The sequence below is a fragment of the Podarcis raffonei genome, chromosome 6, assembly GCF_027172205.1.
Source record: "Podarcis raffonei isolate rPodRaf1 chromosome 6, rPodRaf1.pri, whole genome shotgun sequence".
Taxonomy (NCBI): Eukaryota; Metazoa; Chordata; class Lepidosauria; order Squamata; family Lacertidae; genus Podarcis; species Podarcis raffonei.
Genome location: NC_070607.1, coordinates 26686103 through 26702166, shown reverse-complemented (window position 1 = coordinate 26702166; position 16064 = coordinate 26686103). Strand labels below are relative to the sequence as shown.

General features: G+C 43.2%; 1 protein-coding gene across 1 annotated transcript in view; it reads right to left on the bottom strand.

The window, feature by feature from the left end:
* PLPPR4 (phospholipid phosphatase related 4) overlaps positions 1–16064 on the bottom strand; it is a 40082-nt gene that overhangs the window by 11294 nt on the left and 12724 nt on the right. The window contains exons 2-4 of the mRNA XM_053391745.1: positions 9281–9466; positions 4423–4552; positions 795–990 (exon numbers count right to left, since the gene is read on the bottom strand). Coding sequence (XP_053247720.1) covers positions 795–990; positions 4423–4552; positions 9281–9466 — 512 coding nt within the window. The remainder of the gene's footprint in view (positions 1–794; positions 991–4422; positions 4553–9280; positions 9467–16064) is intronic.

Here is a 16064-nt window from a genome sequence, read left to right as displayed (position 1 = left end):
AATAAATTATTATTATTATTAGTCATTATGTTTTTATGTGGCCATCGTCCCCCTTGAAGTTTCTAATAAACAATGCAGAGAGGTGCCCACATCTCCTTTGCAAATCCCAGATGCACAACTCTCTCAAATAACTACAATGTGTGCAACCACTGGCAGCTCTGGATGTGAATCAGGGATCGTGAAGGAAATAAAGTAGCCATATCTCGTTTCTTGGTCAATGTGACGCTAGCTTTGATTGGAGGAGCAGATCTTGCTCCTCCCCCCAGCCATCTTGCCATCTGTGCCATATGGCTTCATGAGAACCAATGAAAACAGAGTCTGCTCTTATCTGCAAAGCTCCACCCCTTCATCTTGCTCCTCCCCCCTTGAATGCTGCTTCTTGGCTAAATTAATGCATAATGTAGTTGGGTATGATATATCTAAATCATGAGAATGAAATGCATGTATGCATGCCCAGGTCTTAGAAAAGCTTGCAGATATTATCAGCAGATTTTGGTCCGCAGTTATGGATGAAAATAGATGGCAGCACATTTTTTACTGGGATTTAGTAAGTGGCCTTAAACTGAGCCAGACCATTAATCCATCTAGCTCAGGATTGTTTACCTACACTGGCTCTCCAGAGTTTCAGGCATGGATCTCTTTCAGCCCTCCCTGGAGATGCCAGGGTTGAATTTGGGACCTTCTGTATGCAAGACATATGTTCTACCACTGAGCTACCCCCCAAACCCCTCCCCAAGACATAATAAACAATGAAAGATCATATTTCCCTCCTCCCCCATCTTTTTGTGTCTAACCTTCCATCGTTGATGATGATGGGATCGGTTCCTGAGCAAATATCCTCCACGATGTAAGAATTTTCTGAGCAGGATACGTTGAGTGATGTATAGTTAGGTTTGCATACAGTCAGGAAATATGGCGTTTGATACCCAGTTGACAGCTGTATGATGTCAGTGATGAGAGCTGTGGCACAAAGGCCAAAGATATGGACACCTAGAAGTGAAGCGGGAGAAGCCTTAACATCTTTGGCCAAATAGATACAGCACTTCATCCTAGGTTAAGGGATGGCAAACTGGTGGCCTGTGGCCCAAATCTGTCTCCATCGAACAATTTCATTTGGTTATCGTATTTTAATCAATATGTGTTTTCACAGAGAGCAACGTGTCATGGCTTAAAGCTAAACCTCTCTTTAGATTTAGTATGTAACAGCTCAGCTATATCTTCACATGCACACTCCACAATTGTAAAGTTCCCACAGTTAAATGATGCTTCATCATTAAGGCTTGCTTCCCAGTTGGAGTTTGCTTGTGTAATAAAACATGCTTCTGGCCTTGGGATCATAATCTGGATAATAGAGTGCTTTGCCTCCCTTGGAATCAATAGAACTATGCCCAATTAACAGTGAAAAATGGATAAGGTCATTGGTGCAGTTAGGTAATTCTGTAATGGTTTTAAGGGAGCCTCCCTTCTTTAGAGAATGGCCTAGTTCACACCATGGTTTGTTTAAGGCATGGTTTGTTTAACAAACCGTGGGCTAGCCACAAGTTGTGCCACAGATGATCCAACAAGCTATGGCTTGTTTCTCCGAAGTCAGGTTTGTTTTCCCGTGGCTCTTGTATAACACCTTTGTAGTCAGGTGAGTGTCATACAAACCATGAGCAATGAAAGGTGCTGGATTCACACCAAGCCATAATGAAAACAATATAATATCACCAAGACAACTATCTGTAAACAAACAATAAACATCCATAAAAATGGCAAAAGTAGTTTCCTTCCCAAATAGGTTTTATCTTAAACAACAGCAGACACAGTAAAGAAAGAGTTCAATGGTTCAGTGCTCATTTCTTCTCTTTCCCAAATAGATGTTATTTTGAACAATAGCGAACGCAGTAATGAAGAGTCCACAGTGGTTCAGTGCTTGGACATCATTCCAGTAATCAGACGTTTTGTTGCTGAAGACCTTAGTCATCAAGCTTTGTAGTAAATAATATACAAGAGAAGACAGTATGTAAACGACTTAAAGCAGAGATATATCTGTCCCCATCTGCATGTTTCCATTGGGAGGGGCATAGAAAGGGGACGGTGTCTTTCAGTTTGTTAAACCTAAAGAAGGCTGGTGATTAAACTCTTCAGCGACAAAACGTCTGATTACTGGAATGACGTTTGAGCTGAAGCGCTGGTATATCACAAGCGGACTCTTTCTTTACAGCACTTACAATTGTTTAATATAAAACCTATTTGGGAAAGCAACTATTTTTGCCATTTTTATGGATGTTTATTGTTTCTTTACAGATAGTTGCCTTTGTGGTATTATCTTGTAGTCACTGTATCACCACCCTGTTCATTGTTTTATTATAATGAAAACAAAGCAAGGTTCTTAAGTCAACAAAAAGCATGGCTTCAGACTGTGGTTTGTTGGTAGTAAGCAAACCACAGTGCAGCTGCTGAGTGGGGTTCACATATACAAGCTAAGCCACAGTTCAGTAAACCATGGTTTAGTGCAGTATGCAAACCAGGCTGGCATGTGTAGTATTTCACTTACTTCGAAATGTGATTAGCAAGATCTGCTGCGTTTGGGGGCTCTTCTGCTCAGTCTGGACTTCTCCCCAAAGTTCTGGCCTTGTAGCTCAACTAATTCTAAACATGTAATTTAGTTGCAAGCCGCAATGATTTTAACAAGACTTGCTTCCACCAAGTATTATTTTTACTTTCTATTTGTTGTTTTTGAATGTATTCTATTTTTATTGGTAATAAAAGTCATATACCCAGGATAGCATGACTGATGTTGTATCATAATTAGCTGGGTTTTTAAAAAAATAAATAAAGTACATTTACATCTCTTTGACCATCTTACAGCAGGATATATGGTGCTCCCCCCCCCCACCTTTCTCCACAAGAACCCTGTGAGGAGGGTAAGGTTGAGAGATGATGTTTGTCATCAAATGAGCTTCTTGGCTGAGTGGGGATTTGAACCTGGAGCTCTACATGTCTAGTTCTATACTCTTGCTGTTACACCACACTGATTTAAGCAGCAGTGGGATGAGCTGTGCTGAGAAAAGTGGGTGGGAGCTTTGTAAATGGACTGTGCAATAGTTCAATATTATAATGAAAAGGAACACATTAGAGACTGTGGAAAATGGATACTGAGAACTTTGTCGTGTGAAGCTAAGAAATTGCTCAATGTGTATGGGTCCCCCCCCTCCAAATGATTTTAGCTGTAGACTTTCATTCTTTATTTCAAACAGAGCCATGCCAAATGAATATCACTGGCAGCTGTGTATTTATTTCTCATTTTCTCTTGTAAAGGGGGATCTATAATAAGTCTTCTTTTCTTTAAAGGTAAAGGTAAAGGTAAAGGGACCCCTGACCATTAGGTCCAGTCGTGACCGACTCTGGGGTCGCGGCACTCATCTCGCTTTATTTACTGAGGGAGCCGGCATACAGCTTCCAGGTCATGTGGCCAGCATGACTAAGCTGCTTCTGGCAGCACATGGAAACGCCGTTTACCTTCCCACCGGAGCAGCACCTATTTATCTACTTGCACTTTGACGTGCTTTTGAACTGCTAGGTTGGCAGGAACAGGGACAGAGCAACGGGAGCTCACCCTGTCACGGGGATTCAAACTGCCAACCTACTGATCGGCAAGTCCTAGGCTCTGTGGTTTAACCCACAGCGCCACCCATGTCCCTCCTTTTTTTCTTTACAATCAAGGAAAATGTTGACTTTTCCTTATGATGTATTTACTGGCCATCAAGCAACCTCCTGATTTATTTATTTTTAGGCTAACATTTCCAGATGTCAGGGCCAATCCAGATATCCTTCCTAGACTGTACTATTTTATACTGCAGAAATATTTACATTTTTGAACATAAGCAAAGGCAGGGATTCCCACCTGTCTAGATTGGATGATACAGTGGTACCTCGGGTTACATACGCTTCAGGTTACAGACTCCGCTAACCCAGAAATAGTGCTTCAGGTTAAGAACTTTGCTTCAGGATGAGAACAGAAATCGTGCTCTGGCGGCGCGGCGGCAGCAGGAGGCAGCATTAGCTAAAGTGGTGCTTCAGGTTAAGATCAGTTTCAGGTTAAGTACAGACCTCCAGAACGAATTAAGTACTTAACCTGAGGTACCACTGTACTGATAAGACTATACAACTTCAGAAATAACATCTTACTTTCCTCTTCCCTTCTCTTCCCTTTCTCCCTTTTGTGTCATGCCTATTAGATTGTGAGCGTGTTGGTGGTCTCTTTTCATCTCTGTATATCACTTATGAAGATGTTTGACCCAGCCCACATGGTACATTCTTGTAGATCTGAAATCTGACATGTCCTTCAATTAATTTTTTTAAAGAGACTAAAAGCAGCAAGATTCTTACAAATCAAAAACCAGAAATTCTTCAACAAAGGCATGAGCCAAAACCCACCAACAAATCGGACGGCTCTCCTAAGGAAAGAGTTGAAGTTGCAGCCTCCCGCATTGATATTGGCCTCGGCTCCTATGCCATTCCGACGTTTTGAAAGGCAGCAGTAGAGAATTCCTTCGCCCACCATGATCTGTTATGACAAAGGAAGGGTTCAAGGCAACGCTAGCAATTATGTAACTGGAGCATGATTTGTTTAGAAGGACTCATATAGAGTCATAAGAGACCAAACTTCATTTGTGCCTGTTAACATTAGTTCAAGAACATGGCAAGGTCAAATGTAATGCATTTTCACTGTCTTGAAAACTCACTGTTTTGCAAGGGAGATATTTTGATCTTTTGGGATAGGGACAGTGGTTGATCTTGGATATGTTCCATCTCTCTAACAATGGCATGCTTTAGGGCTTCTTGGATTGATTATATGACTATATTAATAAACACAATTAGAACATCTGCACCCACACCGTCCTCCTCAAAAGAGCCCTTAGATCAGTATTTTTGTTTCACAACAACCCTCCCAGGTAGTTAGCTTAAGATACTAAGATACAATGCGATGCCCAAGGACACTAAATTAAACTCATCGCTGGGTGGAGAATTCACATTTTGAAATGCCTTGTTTTGACACTGCCATCAGGGCTGAGCTGTAATAACTTGCCTTGCTCAGTGACCAAACATGGAAGGAAGGAGACAAAAACACAAGGCTGGGTGAATTGGGCCACAGTGATTTTAACGCAACCAACCTGCAGAGGAGAACAATGGTGAGACATACTCCCTACTCATAACAAACTGCAGGCGAGCCACCCTTCCAAAGGTGAGGGGTACCACTTCATCTGAGCTGTCCCTTAAGCCCCACCTTTCAGGTGAATAAAGAGGCCCCCAGGATTATAGGTTGATGTTACATGTTGGCCCCCAAGGTGCCCCTTACCATGCCAGTGAGTCCCACAGCCCTGAAGGCGAGTCTCAGAACTACAACCTTAACTGTCTGATAACCTCTGCAGACCTACCTGCCAATGTTTAACCTATTTAACCGCCACTTTAACCTATTTATTGGTTACTCTTTGTTCATTACATCTGCCAGCAAATCAGTACAGAATAGTGAAAAATAAAACCACCAAGGCCAATCAACTGTTGACTCCCCTCCCAATTTGGCCCTAAATGGTGACCAACAATGGGAGGGATGGGAGGGTGGGTAGAATGAAAAGGTTGAAGGCAGGCTAGGGCAGGCCTAAATAGCCCTGCATTGGCCCTATCCCCAGCACTGGGGCTGTGTGTGGGACACCATTTTGCCTATATAAGCAAAAGCACTCACATAAACACTGGCAATAGAAGGCATGGTTTCGGGGCCATTCTAGATTTAACATCCTTTAAGCCAGGCATGGCCAAACATGGCCCTCCAGCTGTTTTGGGACTACAATTCCCATCATCCCTGACCACTGGTCCTGTTAGCTAGGGATGATGGGAGTTGTAGTCCCAAAACAGCTGGAGGGCTGAGTTTGGCCATGCCTGCTTTAAGCTGACTGAATGGCTTGTGAGTATAAAAATTAACAACACTCTACAGTTGTCCCTGTTAAACAAAAATTGCAACAAGTTGTTCATGCACTGAGGAAAGAACTCAGTAGTGCTCTTTTATTTAGATTATATCCTACCCAAAGCCTGAAATGACCACAAGATCAATGCACAGAAACCTATGTTCATTCTTAATCTCTCTTGCACCTAAAGGTAAAGGTAAAGGTACCCCTGCCCGTACAGGCCAGTCTTGACAGACTGTGGGGTTGTGCGCCCATCTCACTTAAGAGGCCGGGGGCCAGCGCTGTCCGCAGACACTTCCGGGTCACGTGGCCAGCGTGACAAGCTGCATCTGGCGGGCCAGCGCAGCACACGGAACGCCGTTTACCTTCCCGCTGGTAAGCGGTCCCTATTTATCTACTTGCACCCGAAGGTGCTTTTGAACTGCTAGATTGGCAGGCGCTGGGACCGAATGACGGGAGCGCACCCCGCCGCGGGGATTCGAACCGCCGACCTTTTGATCGGCAAGTCCTAGGCGCTGAGGCTTTAACCCACAGCGCCACCCGCATCCCTATTGGAGCGTCCCGTCTCTTGCACCTATTGGAACTTAATAGTTCTCTTCAGTTCTTCATGGACTGTTAAAAACAACAACCACTCACAAACCCACAACCTTAGAGTTGGTACGCATTTGCCTGTTCAACCCTTGATGAAAGCAAATTCATCTAAGGTGTAAATTGAGCTATCGGAGATTTAGCAGCGCAGACACATGATGGCATTCAAAATGCAAAACCTTTCCACACGTTTACTTGCCTGTCGCCTAGGAATGTACATGCATGAATATACATTTAATGCTCACTCTTTTGTTGTGGGAGGAGGTATAACCATAAAGAAATGGATTCTAATTACCAATAATTAGGGTGACCCCCCATGTATTTTAAGTATGAAGCAACGCGGGCGAGGTGTTATTTATTTATTTCATGTTGAAGCTTTAATTAAAAGCTGTGGAAACCCATGACTGCTGATGCAGCAGACTTCCTGCTGCGTGGTGAGCGGATAGTTCAGTGGTCTGACGTTGTTGCTAGCCCAATAACCTTCTCCCTGCTGCACTGTGTATTTTAATGGGCTTTTCTTATTTCCCCTACAGCAAAATAAGGGCAGCGGAGGTTGTATAATTCCTCAAGAATGTAGATGGTGAAAGGGACCTAAGGGATTCTATAAACTGAGAGCGACTGTCAAAAACAGCCTCCGAAAATATGATCTGTCTCCACACAGCCATTATGAAGGTGTCACTTCGACCAAGAGCAACTGATGGGGATTCTTAAATTTCCGTTTTGTTTAACATTGCTCTTTAAAGCTCCATCAGAGAGAATGGCAATCTGTGAGAAACCCACACTGATATTTGCTCCGATTCCGGTTTAAAGAGTGGGTTTTCACACAGGGAAAGCTGGGGGGCAACAAACAGACAAACCACCACACTCAGACACAGAACATTAAAGCCTCTGACTTGAAGGAGTGAGGCAAAAAGCAAGTGTGGAAAAGCCCTGGGTGAGCAGTTTCTGAATTATTTAGCCGTTATTGATTGCATTTATATCCTCCCTTTTTCTTCATGGGGCTCAAGGGGGCTTGCACGGTCCTCCTCATTTAATTCCCACAACAACTCTGTGAGGTAGGTGAAGCTGAGAGTGAGTGACTGGGTCAAGATCACCCAGTGGGGGGAAATTCTGGAAAAGGAAGGGGACAAACTGAGATTGCAGAGTTTTGAGAAATTAAAAGGGAAGGTGAGAGATTGGTTGCACTATCACCAAATAAATGAAGTGTTTAAATTGGACAGTAAAATTGGTTTCCAGGTGGAAAAATCAAAATTGGAGACTGAATTGTTAGAATCCAGTACTAAGAATTTGTCAAAAATGTACAATTTGCTGCTGAAATGGAATACACAAGATGAAACGGTTAAATCAACTATGATTAAATGGGCTCAGGACATTGGTCATAATATTTTGTTTGCTGACTGGGAAAAGTTGTGGACCACCGGGATGAAATTTACGGCATGTAATGCCTTAAGAGAAAATATTATGAAAATGATTTATAGGTGGTACATAACCCCAGTCAAGCTTGCAAAGATTTACCATTTGCCTGATAATAAATGTTGGAAATGTAAAGAAAAGGAAGGTACATTTTTTCACCTTTGGTGGACGTGCCCGAAGATTAAGGCATTCTGGGAAATGATCTATAATGAACTTAAAAAGGTATTTAAATATACCTTCACTAAGAAACCAGAGGCTTTTCTCTTGGGCATTGTCGGCCAAGGGGTGTTAAAGACGGATATAACTTTCTTTATGTATGCTACAACAGCAGCTAGAATACTCATTGCAAAGTACTGGAAGACACAGGATCTACCCACACTGGAAGAATGGCAGATGAAGGTGATGGACTACATGGGCTTGGCAGAAATGACGAGCAGAATCCGAAATCAGGGAAGAGAAGCAGCGGAAGAAGAATGGAAAAAGTTTAAGGACTATTTAAAGAAATACTACAAAATTAATGAAAGTTAGAATGATGTTGGACTGGAAAGTAAATGGTTACTATTAGCAATGGTTAAGACAAGGAGAATAAGGAAGATTAGCTTAAATCTAAAGTAAAATAAGGGAAGATTTGCTGAGTAATTGATTAGAATTTGGAATACAGAAAAGGGAGGCATGAGGAAGTCGAGGAAGAAAGGTTTAAGAAATTAGGATATGAAATGGTACTTGTTTTTTTTGTTTTTGTTATTGTCTGTTTATGTATTTGTCGTTGTTATGTATTGATTGTTTGTGTGGCTATAAAAATTGTTTAATAAAAATATTTTAAAAAAAAAGATCACCCAGTGGGGATTCGAACCCTGGTCTCCCAGGTCCTAGTCTGACACTATAACTACTGCACCACGTTGCTCCTCTAATTAGGTGGATCACCTAATTTGGATGGGGTTGCACTCTTCCTGAAGAAAGAGGGGAACACTTTCCTCTATCATCCATCTATCTATCTATCTATCTATCTATCTATCTATCATCTATCTATCTATCTATCTATCTATCTATCTATCTATCAACATAATAATAACAATAATAATAATAATAAACCACCCTTCACCCATAGATCTCAGGGCAATTCACAGCATAATAAATACAAAAACAAAACAACCACTCTCCCTGCCCACCACTACATCACTCCTGTATGCAGATGTAACTGTGCGATTCAAACATTTGCTGATTTATTCAAGCATTCCCTGATGAAAACGTGAACTCTGCTCTTCTGCCGATGCGCCGACAGTAGTTTGAAAGGGTGTTAAGAGGGGTAAGTGGGATGTTCTGCAACTCACCGTAATGGCAGGTGCCGCAAAAGCCAAGCTGAGCAACATCAGGAAAGGAACAGCCTCTTGTGAAGGTTCGATGTATGGCATACTAAGACTCCTGTCATAGCAACTGAATCCAGAGTGAACCGGCTTGAAGACATCCGTCAGCTCAAGGAAGTAGAGGCTAACCACAGAGGAGGCCAGTATGGGCAACTAGGAAGGAATGAGGAGGAAGACTTGTTAAAAGCAATGCATACATTTTTTGAGTCTCATCTGCAAGCCTATATAGCAACACGAGCAAACTTAAAATGCAGAGTTGTGATGGCTTTGCAGCTGAAACAGGGCTAATCAGAGAGTTGCGTACCAATGCCCTGGGCCCCGCAGTTCCCTAACACACAGACATGGATATTTTAGGTTTATGGGATAAATTAGGCCACAACTTTATTGGTTACAGATGTGAGCGGTTTGGCTTAGGCATTGGGTGAAACCAAGCTATATCCTGACTCCTGCCTGTCTCACTAAGGGTAAACCACCAGTAGGGGGAGCCCTATGACATACGTCAAATCGGGGCACCCCGCGGAATCACCGTTGGGGTCATGGCATGGCCCTAGCCCACGTCCAGGCTTTGGACAGGATCCACACCCCCAGATCCCTTTAACAGGATTACCTTATTGCCCCCCCCCGGCTGCATCACAACTGAGCCAGTGTGGTGTAGTGGTTAAGAGCGGTGGACTTGTAATCTGGTGAACCGGGTTCGCTTCCCCGCTCCTCTACATGCAGCTGCTGGGTGACCCTGAGCTAATCACACTTCTCTGAAGTCTCTCAGCCTCATTCACCTCACAGAGTGTTTGTTGTGGGGGAGGAAGGGAAAGGAGAATGTTAGCCGCTTTGAGACTCTTTCAGGTAGTGATAAAGTGGGATATCAAATCCAAACTCTTCTTCTTCTTCTTAAATGGCCAGCAGCCACGCCCCCAGCTCCACTGATTGGCCAGCTGGGGGTGTGACACGGCCGGGCACCAGCATGACACGGATGGCATCCCTCCGCCCTCTGGCCGGATCACTAAGGATCCCAGATGCCTGGCCACAACACTGCCCACCAGTGAAAGTGAGTGGACTTAGCAGCATACTTGGTGAAACCCCAAGGTCAGCATAAGCAGAAACATAATATTTAGCAGCAAAAGCATCCAAGGGGCAAACAACTCCCTCAGAGTTTGCTTCCACAATATTTGTGTACTTCTGAAATGTAAAAGCACTGCCACTCAGAGACTGAGTCTGCGATTAGTATAAATGATAATTTAGGCACCTTTAATTTTTTTTAATGGAAGTGAGAGCTGGACCATAAAGAAGGCTGATCGCCGAAGAATTGATGCTTTTGAATTATGGTGCTGGAGGAGACTCTTGAGAGTCCCATGGACTCCAAGAAGATCAAACCTATCCATTCTTAAGGAAATCAGCCCTGAGTGGGTTAAACCACAGAGCCTAGGGCTTGCTGATCCGAAGGTCAGCGGTTCCAATCCCCGTTGCTCGGTCCCTGCTTCTGCCAACCTAGCAGTTCAAAAGCACATCAAAGTGCAAGTAGATAAATAGGTACCGTTCCAGCTGGAAGGTAAACGGCGTTTCCATGTGTTGCTCTGGTTCGCCAGAAGCGGCTTAGTCATGCTGGCCACATGACCTGGAAGCTGTACGCCGGCTCCCTCGGCCAATAAAGCGAGATGAGTGCCACAACCCCAGAGTCGGCCATGACTGGACCTAATGGTCAGGGTCCCTTTACCTTTTGTCTATATATGTCCCTCCCATTTGGTCTGGGTCCTGAGTTGGATCCTGACTGGTCCAAGTTGGACTGTGGCCTGATCTGGATCATCAAACTGACACCAAACAGAATTGGGGGTACCTTCCACAGCCCAGGTGATAACCCCCCCCCCCAGGACTTCAGCACAGATCAGTTGTAGAAGGTGGGGGCTGCATGCCTACTCCTATTTTGATTATTTATTAAATTTGTATACCGTCCCATACCCGCATGCCTCGGGGAGGTTCGCAACATAAAATCCCAATATAAAAACACAAGATACTGAAAACAAGGACAACCTAATTATTCCCCTCCTCCCCAACACATTTTAAAAGGGCATCGGATGATAATCAGCCAAAGGCCTGGTCAGAAAGGAATGTTTTTGCCTGGTGCTTAAAGGTGCATAATGCCTATGTGTCACACTCACTGATGCCATGTGACCTCAGAGGCTTGACCGAGTGTGAATTCAGCCCTCAGGCCAAAAGAGTTTTGCCACCACTTGTAATAGTAATAGACTTTTTAAAAAAACAAAAGCCAAGGGAAAACCATGTATGTTTTCAAAGGAGAAGTTGCAGGTGGCTATTTGAACTTATGAATATTTATTGAGTGCGCTGCTTTGAACAGCAGGAGCATTGCAATTACAGGTATTAACTTCAAACACCTTGAGCATGTCCGATGTAATTAGATGGCATAATGCTCATTGCCTTAACTTCTGGACTCAAACTGGAATTTTAAAGGCAAACAGATACTAAAGAGAGAAGGGGCCTAATATCGGCAACTTTAGTTGGTTGGTGGAGAGCTAGCTTCCGCAATTAACCCTTGCTCCTGTTTGAAATTTACTGTGGGGGAAAAATAAGTGAAGCTTTAGTACAGTGGGTTTATGGGAGATGCGTCTAAGTATTCAGTGACAAAACTGTAAGTTTGGGATCCTAATTTTCTGGAAATGCATTGTGCAGGAAACAGTAGCCCTTGATTTCAGGAGAATAGGAGGTGAAGATGATCAGTATAATTAATAAGCTTGTTTAACCTCAAAATTGCTTGAGTTCTTTTTAGTATCGCACAAGTGCCGTAATAATAAAAAGGACAAACATCACCATGTTAATCCTTAGGAAAGCATAGTGAAAAGACAACCACCAAATCAAAAGTATTCAACATGACGAATTATTCTACTACTGCTTCAGATGCCGCTGCCAGGTATTAATCACTCTCCCAACACAATGAAATTGATTGGCAATGGATGGAGGACTGAAAAGAGGATATACTTCACAAAATGCATACTTTTGTCTGTGGAATTTAAGATGACCACTCACATAGATGTAGCTTTCTAAATGGTTTAAAGAAATCCAAGGACAGGTCAATGAACAGCAGTGAGTTCTGAAAGTAGGATTGACGGCTCCATGTTTTAAAGCAGTACACATCTGATTATTCCATACCTGGGGTCGCCAGGGGGGTTGCGACTGCGTGCTTCTGACTTTCATTGGCCAATCTGTCTGTCTGCTGTTGGAAACAAGAGTTCAAGGCTCCATGGATCTGCAGTGAACCTGGCAATTTATGTGGTTCCGCCAGAAGAAAATGTGATCAAGAGCACACACTTTTTACTTGCTTCCATGGTTTATCTACAGGGGTCAGCAAACTTTTTCAGCAGGGGGCCAAGTCCACTGTCCCTCAGACCTTGTGGGGGGCTGGACTATATTTTTTTGGGGGGAAATGAACGAATTCCTATGCCTCACAAATAACCCAGAGATGCATCTTAAATAAAAGGACACATCTACTCATGTAAAAACACTCTGATTCCTGGACCGTCCATGGGCCAGATTTAGAAGGCGATTGGGCTGTATCTGGCCCCCGAGCCTTAGTTTGCCTGTCCATGGTTTATCACGACAGGAACAAGGGTAGCCTCACATGAAGGTCCTAAATCCACCCCCATCCTCTTCTGGCCCAGGAAGTTCAGAAACATTTGCTTTTGTTTTTAATTGATTGCAGCTTGTTGCATAGTTCAAATCCAACAAACTGTGGTTAAGCGTTGTTGTTGTTTAGTTGTGTCCGAATCTTCATGGCCCCATGGACCAGAGCACGCCAGGCACTCCTGTCTTCCACTGCCTCCCGCAGTTTGGTCAAACTCATGCTGGTAGCTTCGAAAACACTGTCCAGCCATCTCGTCCTCTGTCGTCCCCTTCTCCTTGTGCCCTCAATCTTTCCCAACATCAGGGTCTTTTCCAGGGAGTCTTCTCTTCTCATGAGGTGGCCAAAGTACTGGAGTCTCAGCTTCAAGATCTGTCCTTCCAGTGAGCACTCAGGGCTGATTTCCTTAAGAATGGATACGTTTGCTCTTCTTGCAGTCCATGGGACTCTCAAGAATCTCCTCCAGCACCATAATTCAAAAGCATCAATTCTTCGGTGATTAGCCTTCTTTATGGTCCAGCTCTCTGAGTTGTTCAAGCCCCTTCACCACGACAAGGCAGTGATCCATGAAGGAGTGGTTAAGCATAACTATGGTTTATTTTAAACTAGCCAGCTTCCAACTATGATTTATGATGCTGCCTTATTTCAACAAATCATAATTTAGGTTAGTGTTTGGGGGCTACACTAAAATGTGCTTACTTGATCTCCTAGCAGCCACACTGCAGGAGAAGCAGAGGTGAGCATTAGGATATCCAAACAGGCACAGAGCCCAAACTTTTAGAAATTCTCTGACAAAAAAAGGAAGCAAGAATTACCGGTAACATCCTGAAGTTAAATGAGGGGAAGGACTTGTTGGAAGCGAATACACACACCTTTTGTGAAAATGCCCTGAAAAATACTCTGGAATTGTTCATGGTTCTGTTGTCTTACCCAGCTACCGCTGCAGTTCTTAATAGTGAGTGCAGTGAACTAATTAATAGAGTTTGTTGCAACACATACACAAGCCACCCACCATTTCCCCTCCCAATTTGATTGACAAAAATACATGCAAAATGATTAAGTAAAATATATTTATTTCAGAAACACTTGTGCTGCATTGCTTTTTAAAAAAATAAAAAATTATCGATATAAATACATACAAAATACAGTAAAAGTAATAAGTGTAACCAATACAACCCTTTTAAATATGAGATAGTTGAATGCTATATTGTATTCTCAGTTGCTTTCAGGTTTTCCTCCCTATTGCATCGTTGTTTTATTTTTTCTGTCTCTGCATGCGTTTGTATTGCATTGCTTGCTTGTGCTCTCTCCCGGTCTCTCTCTCTCTCTCAGAAGGCAATAAAGGAAATGCAAAAGAAACAAACAAAAGCTCTCCAATGTAGGAAACACTACCTGTTGCTTCTCTGGTTATCAGAACATGCTGAAAGCTACAAGGAAATCTGGCCTTCAAAGAAGGAGCTCTAAGCATGCTCAAAACAGATCTATCATTCTGATAGGTTACCACATGGTGCAGGAATGCATTAAACAACTTCCCTGTACAAGGCTGCCTTCAGATGTCTTCTAAAGGTTGTATAGTTACTTATCTCCTTGACTCAGATGTCACAGAACTCTATACCCTCCAACATTTCTCCAATGAAGACAGGGACCTCCTAAGGGAAAGCAGGACATTCCAAGATCAAATCAGAAACTGGGGCGGCTTGTGTAAATCCGGAACTGTCCCTGGAAAATAGGGAGGGTCTGCTAATCTGATCCAAGGCTGCTGGATAGTCCTAAACAACAGAGGGGGGTTGGAACCTGCCCAGGGAGGGAGGGGAAAAAATTGAAGGTCTAACAGCAAAGAATGTAGGTGCTGCGTGTGTTCTGGATCTAACTGAAGCCTCAACGAACTAAAATTCCTGGTGGTTGCTTCTCTCACATTGGACATACTTAGAAGAATAGAGTATAACTGCCAAACATGTAGCCAATTTAGGCCCAGATCTTGTACAGCAGCCATCAGGTGCTGTTTTGATAAAGGGAATTTTTCTGAAAATAGCAAAGGGCAGGGCTAGTGCCTTTCCTTCACTAAGTGACACTCCTGAACACAAATCTTCTCTAAATGAAATGAAATGAGTCAAATCAGCATGTAACCTAACAGTTGACAGGAAGCTCCTGTCCAATTCAGTCAGTGGAAGGTCCATCAGCTGCAGTTACAGAGATGCCTCCTTCCCTTGTCGGCTGTTCCCTGTCTGTTCCCTGCCTCTTCCACCAGCTACTCCAGATGCAAAGTGTCTCTGAGCAAGTACGTTCCATAGATGGGTAAGAACTCATCTTTGGGCTTCTATGCTACATCCTTGTTTATTACTTATATAGTGACATGGTGCTTTACACAGTACAAGAGAGCAGACTCCAGCCCCTAAAGTTTACCATTTGACACAGGAGAAAGAGAGGAAGATAGGGAGAGGAAAGTGGAGGTAGGAATGAATAAAAAATAAGGCACAATTCCACCACCACACCAATTGCACACACTGAAGTTTAAGTTATGTGCTTTATATTATGGATAGCATGCTATGGAAAAGCCAGTTTCAGGAATAAGGCACTCTTTGCATGCTCAGAGACACTTGAAACAGCATGTCTGTCAGTCAGTCTTACTCACTGGTTAAGCATTTGGGGGACTGCAGGATACAGCTTTTAAAAGAGGAAGATGTTGCTTAGATAGGCTTTTAAATGTCCACTGCTTTAGAAGCTTTGAAACACCGCAATTTAAAAATCACAAGTAGAGTTGATGCAGGTATGGTAGCAACCACAACCTTCAGATTTGCTTCTGGAATTCCTCCGTGTCCTATGGTGCTAAGCGTAGAGGAACGCAACGCTGCTCTCATGTGATCATGGCACTGCAAGAGTTAATTATATAATTTATCTCCTTGCTTTCCACCTCCCCCTTTGTATCTCATCAAATAATCTGTGTCCTTGTAACTTTCCCTGCAACATGTGAGGACTAAATCCCACTCCATCTGGAGGATAAAAAAACCAGACTTCTGCATAATTCCTCCCCCCCCTCACTTTTTCTAATATGACATAATGCAATAACAAAGGAACAACTTGCTATTTGCAGGATAATGATCGAAACAGGGTTTGTTCCCTTAA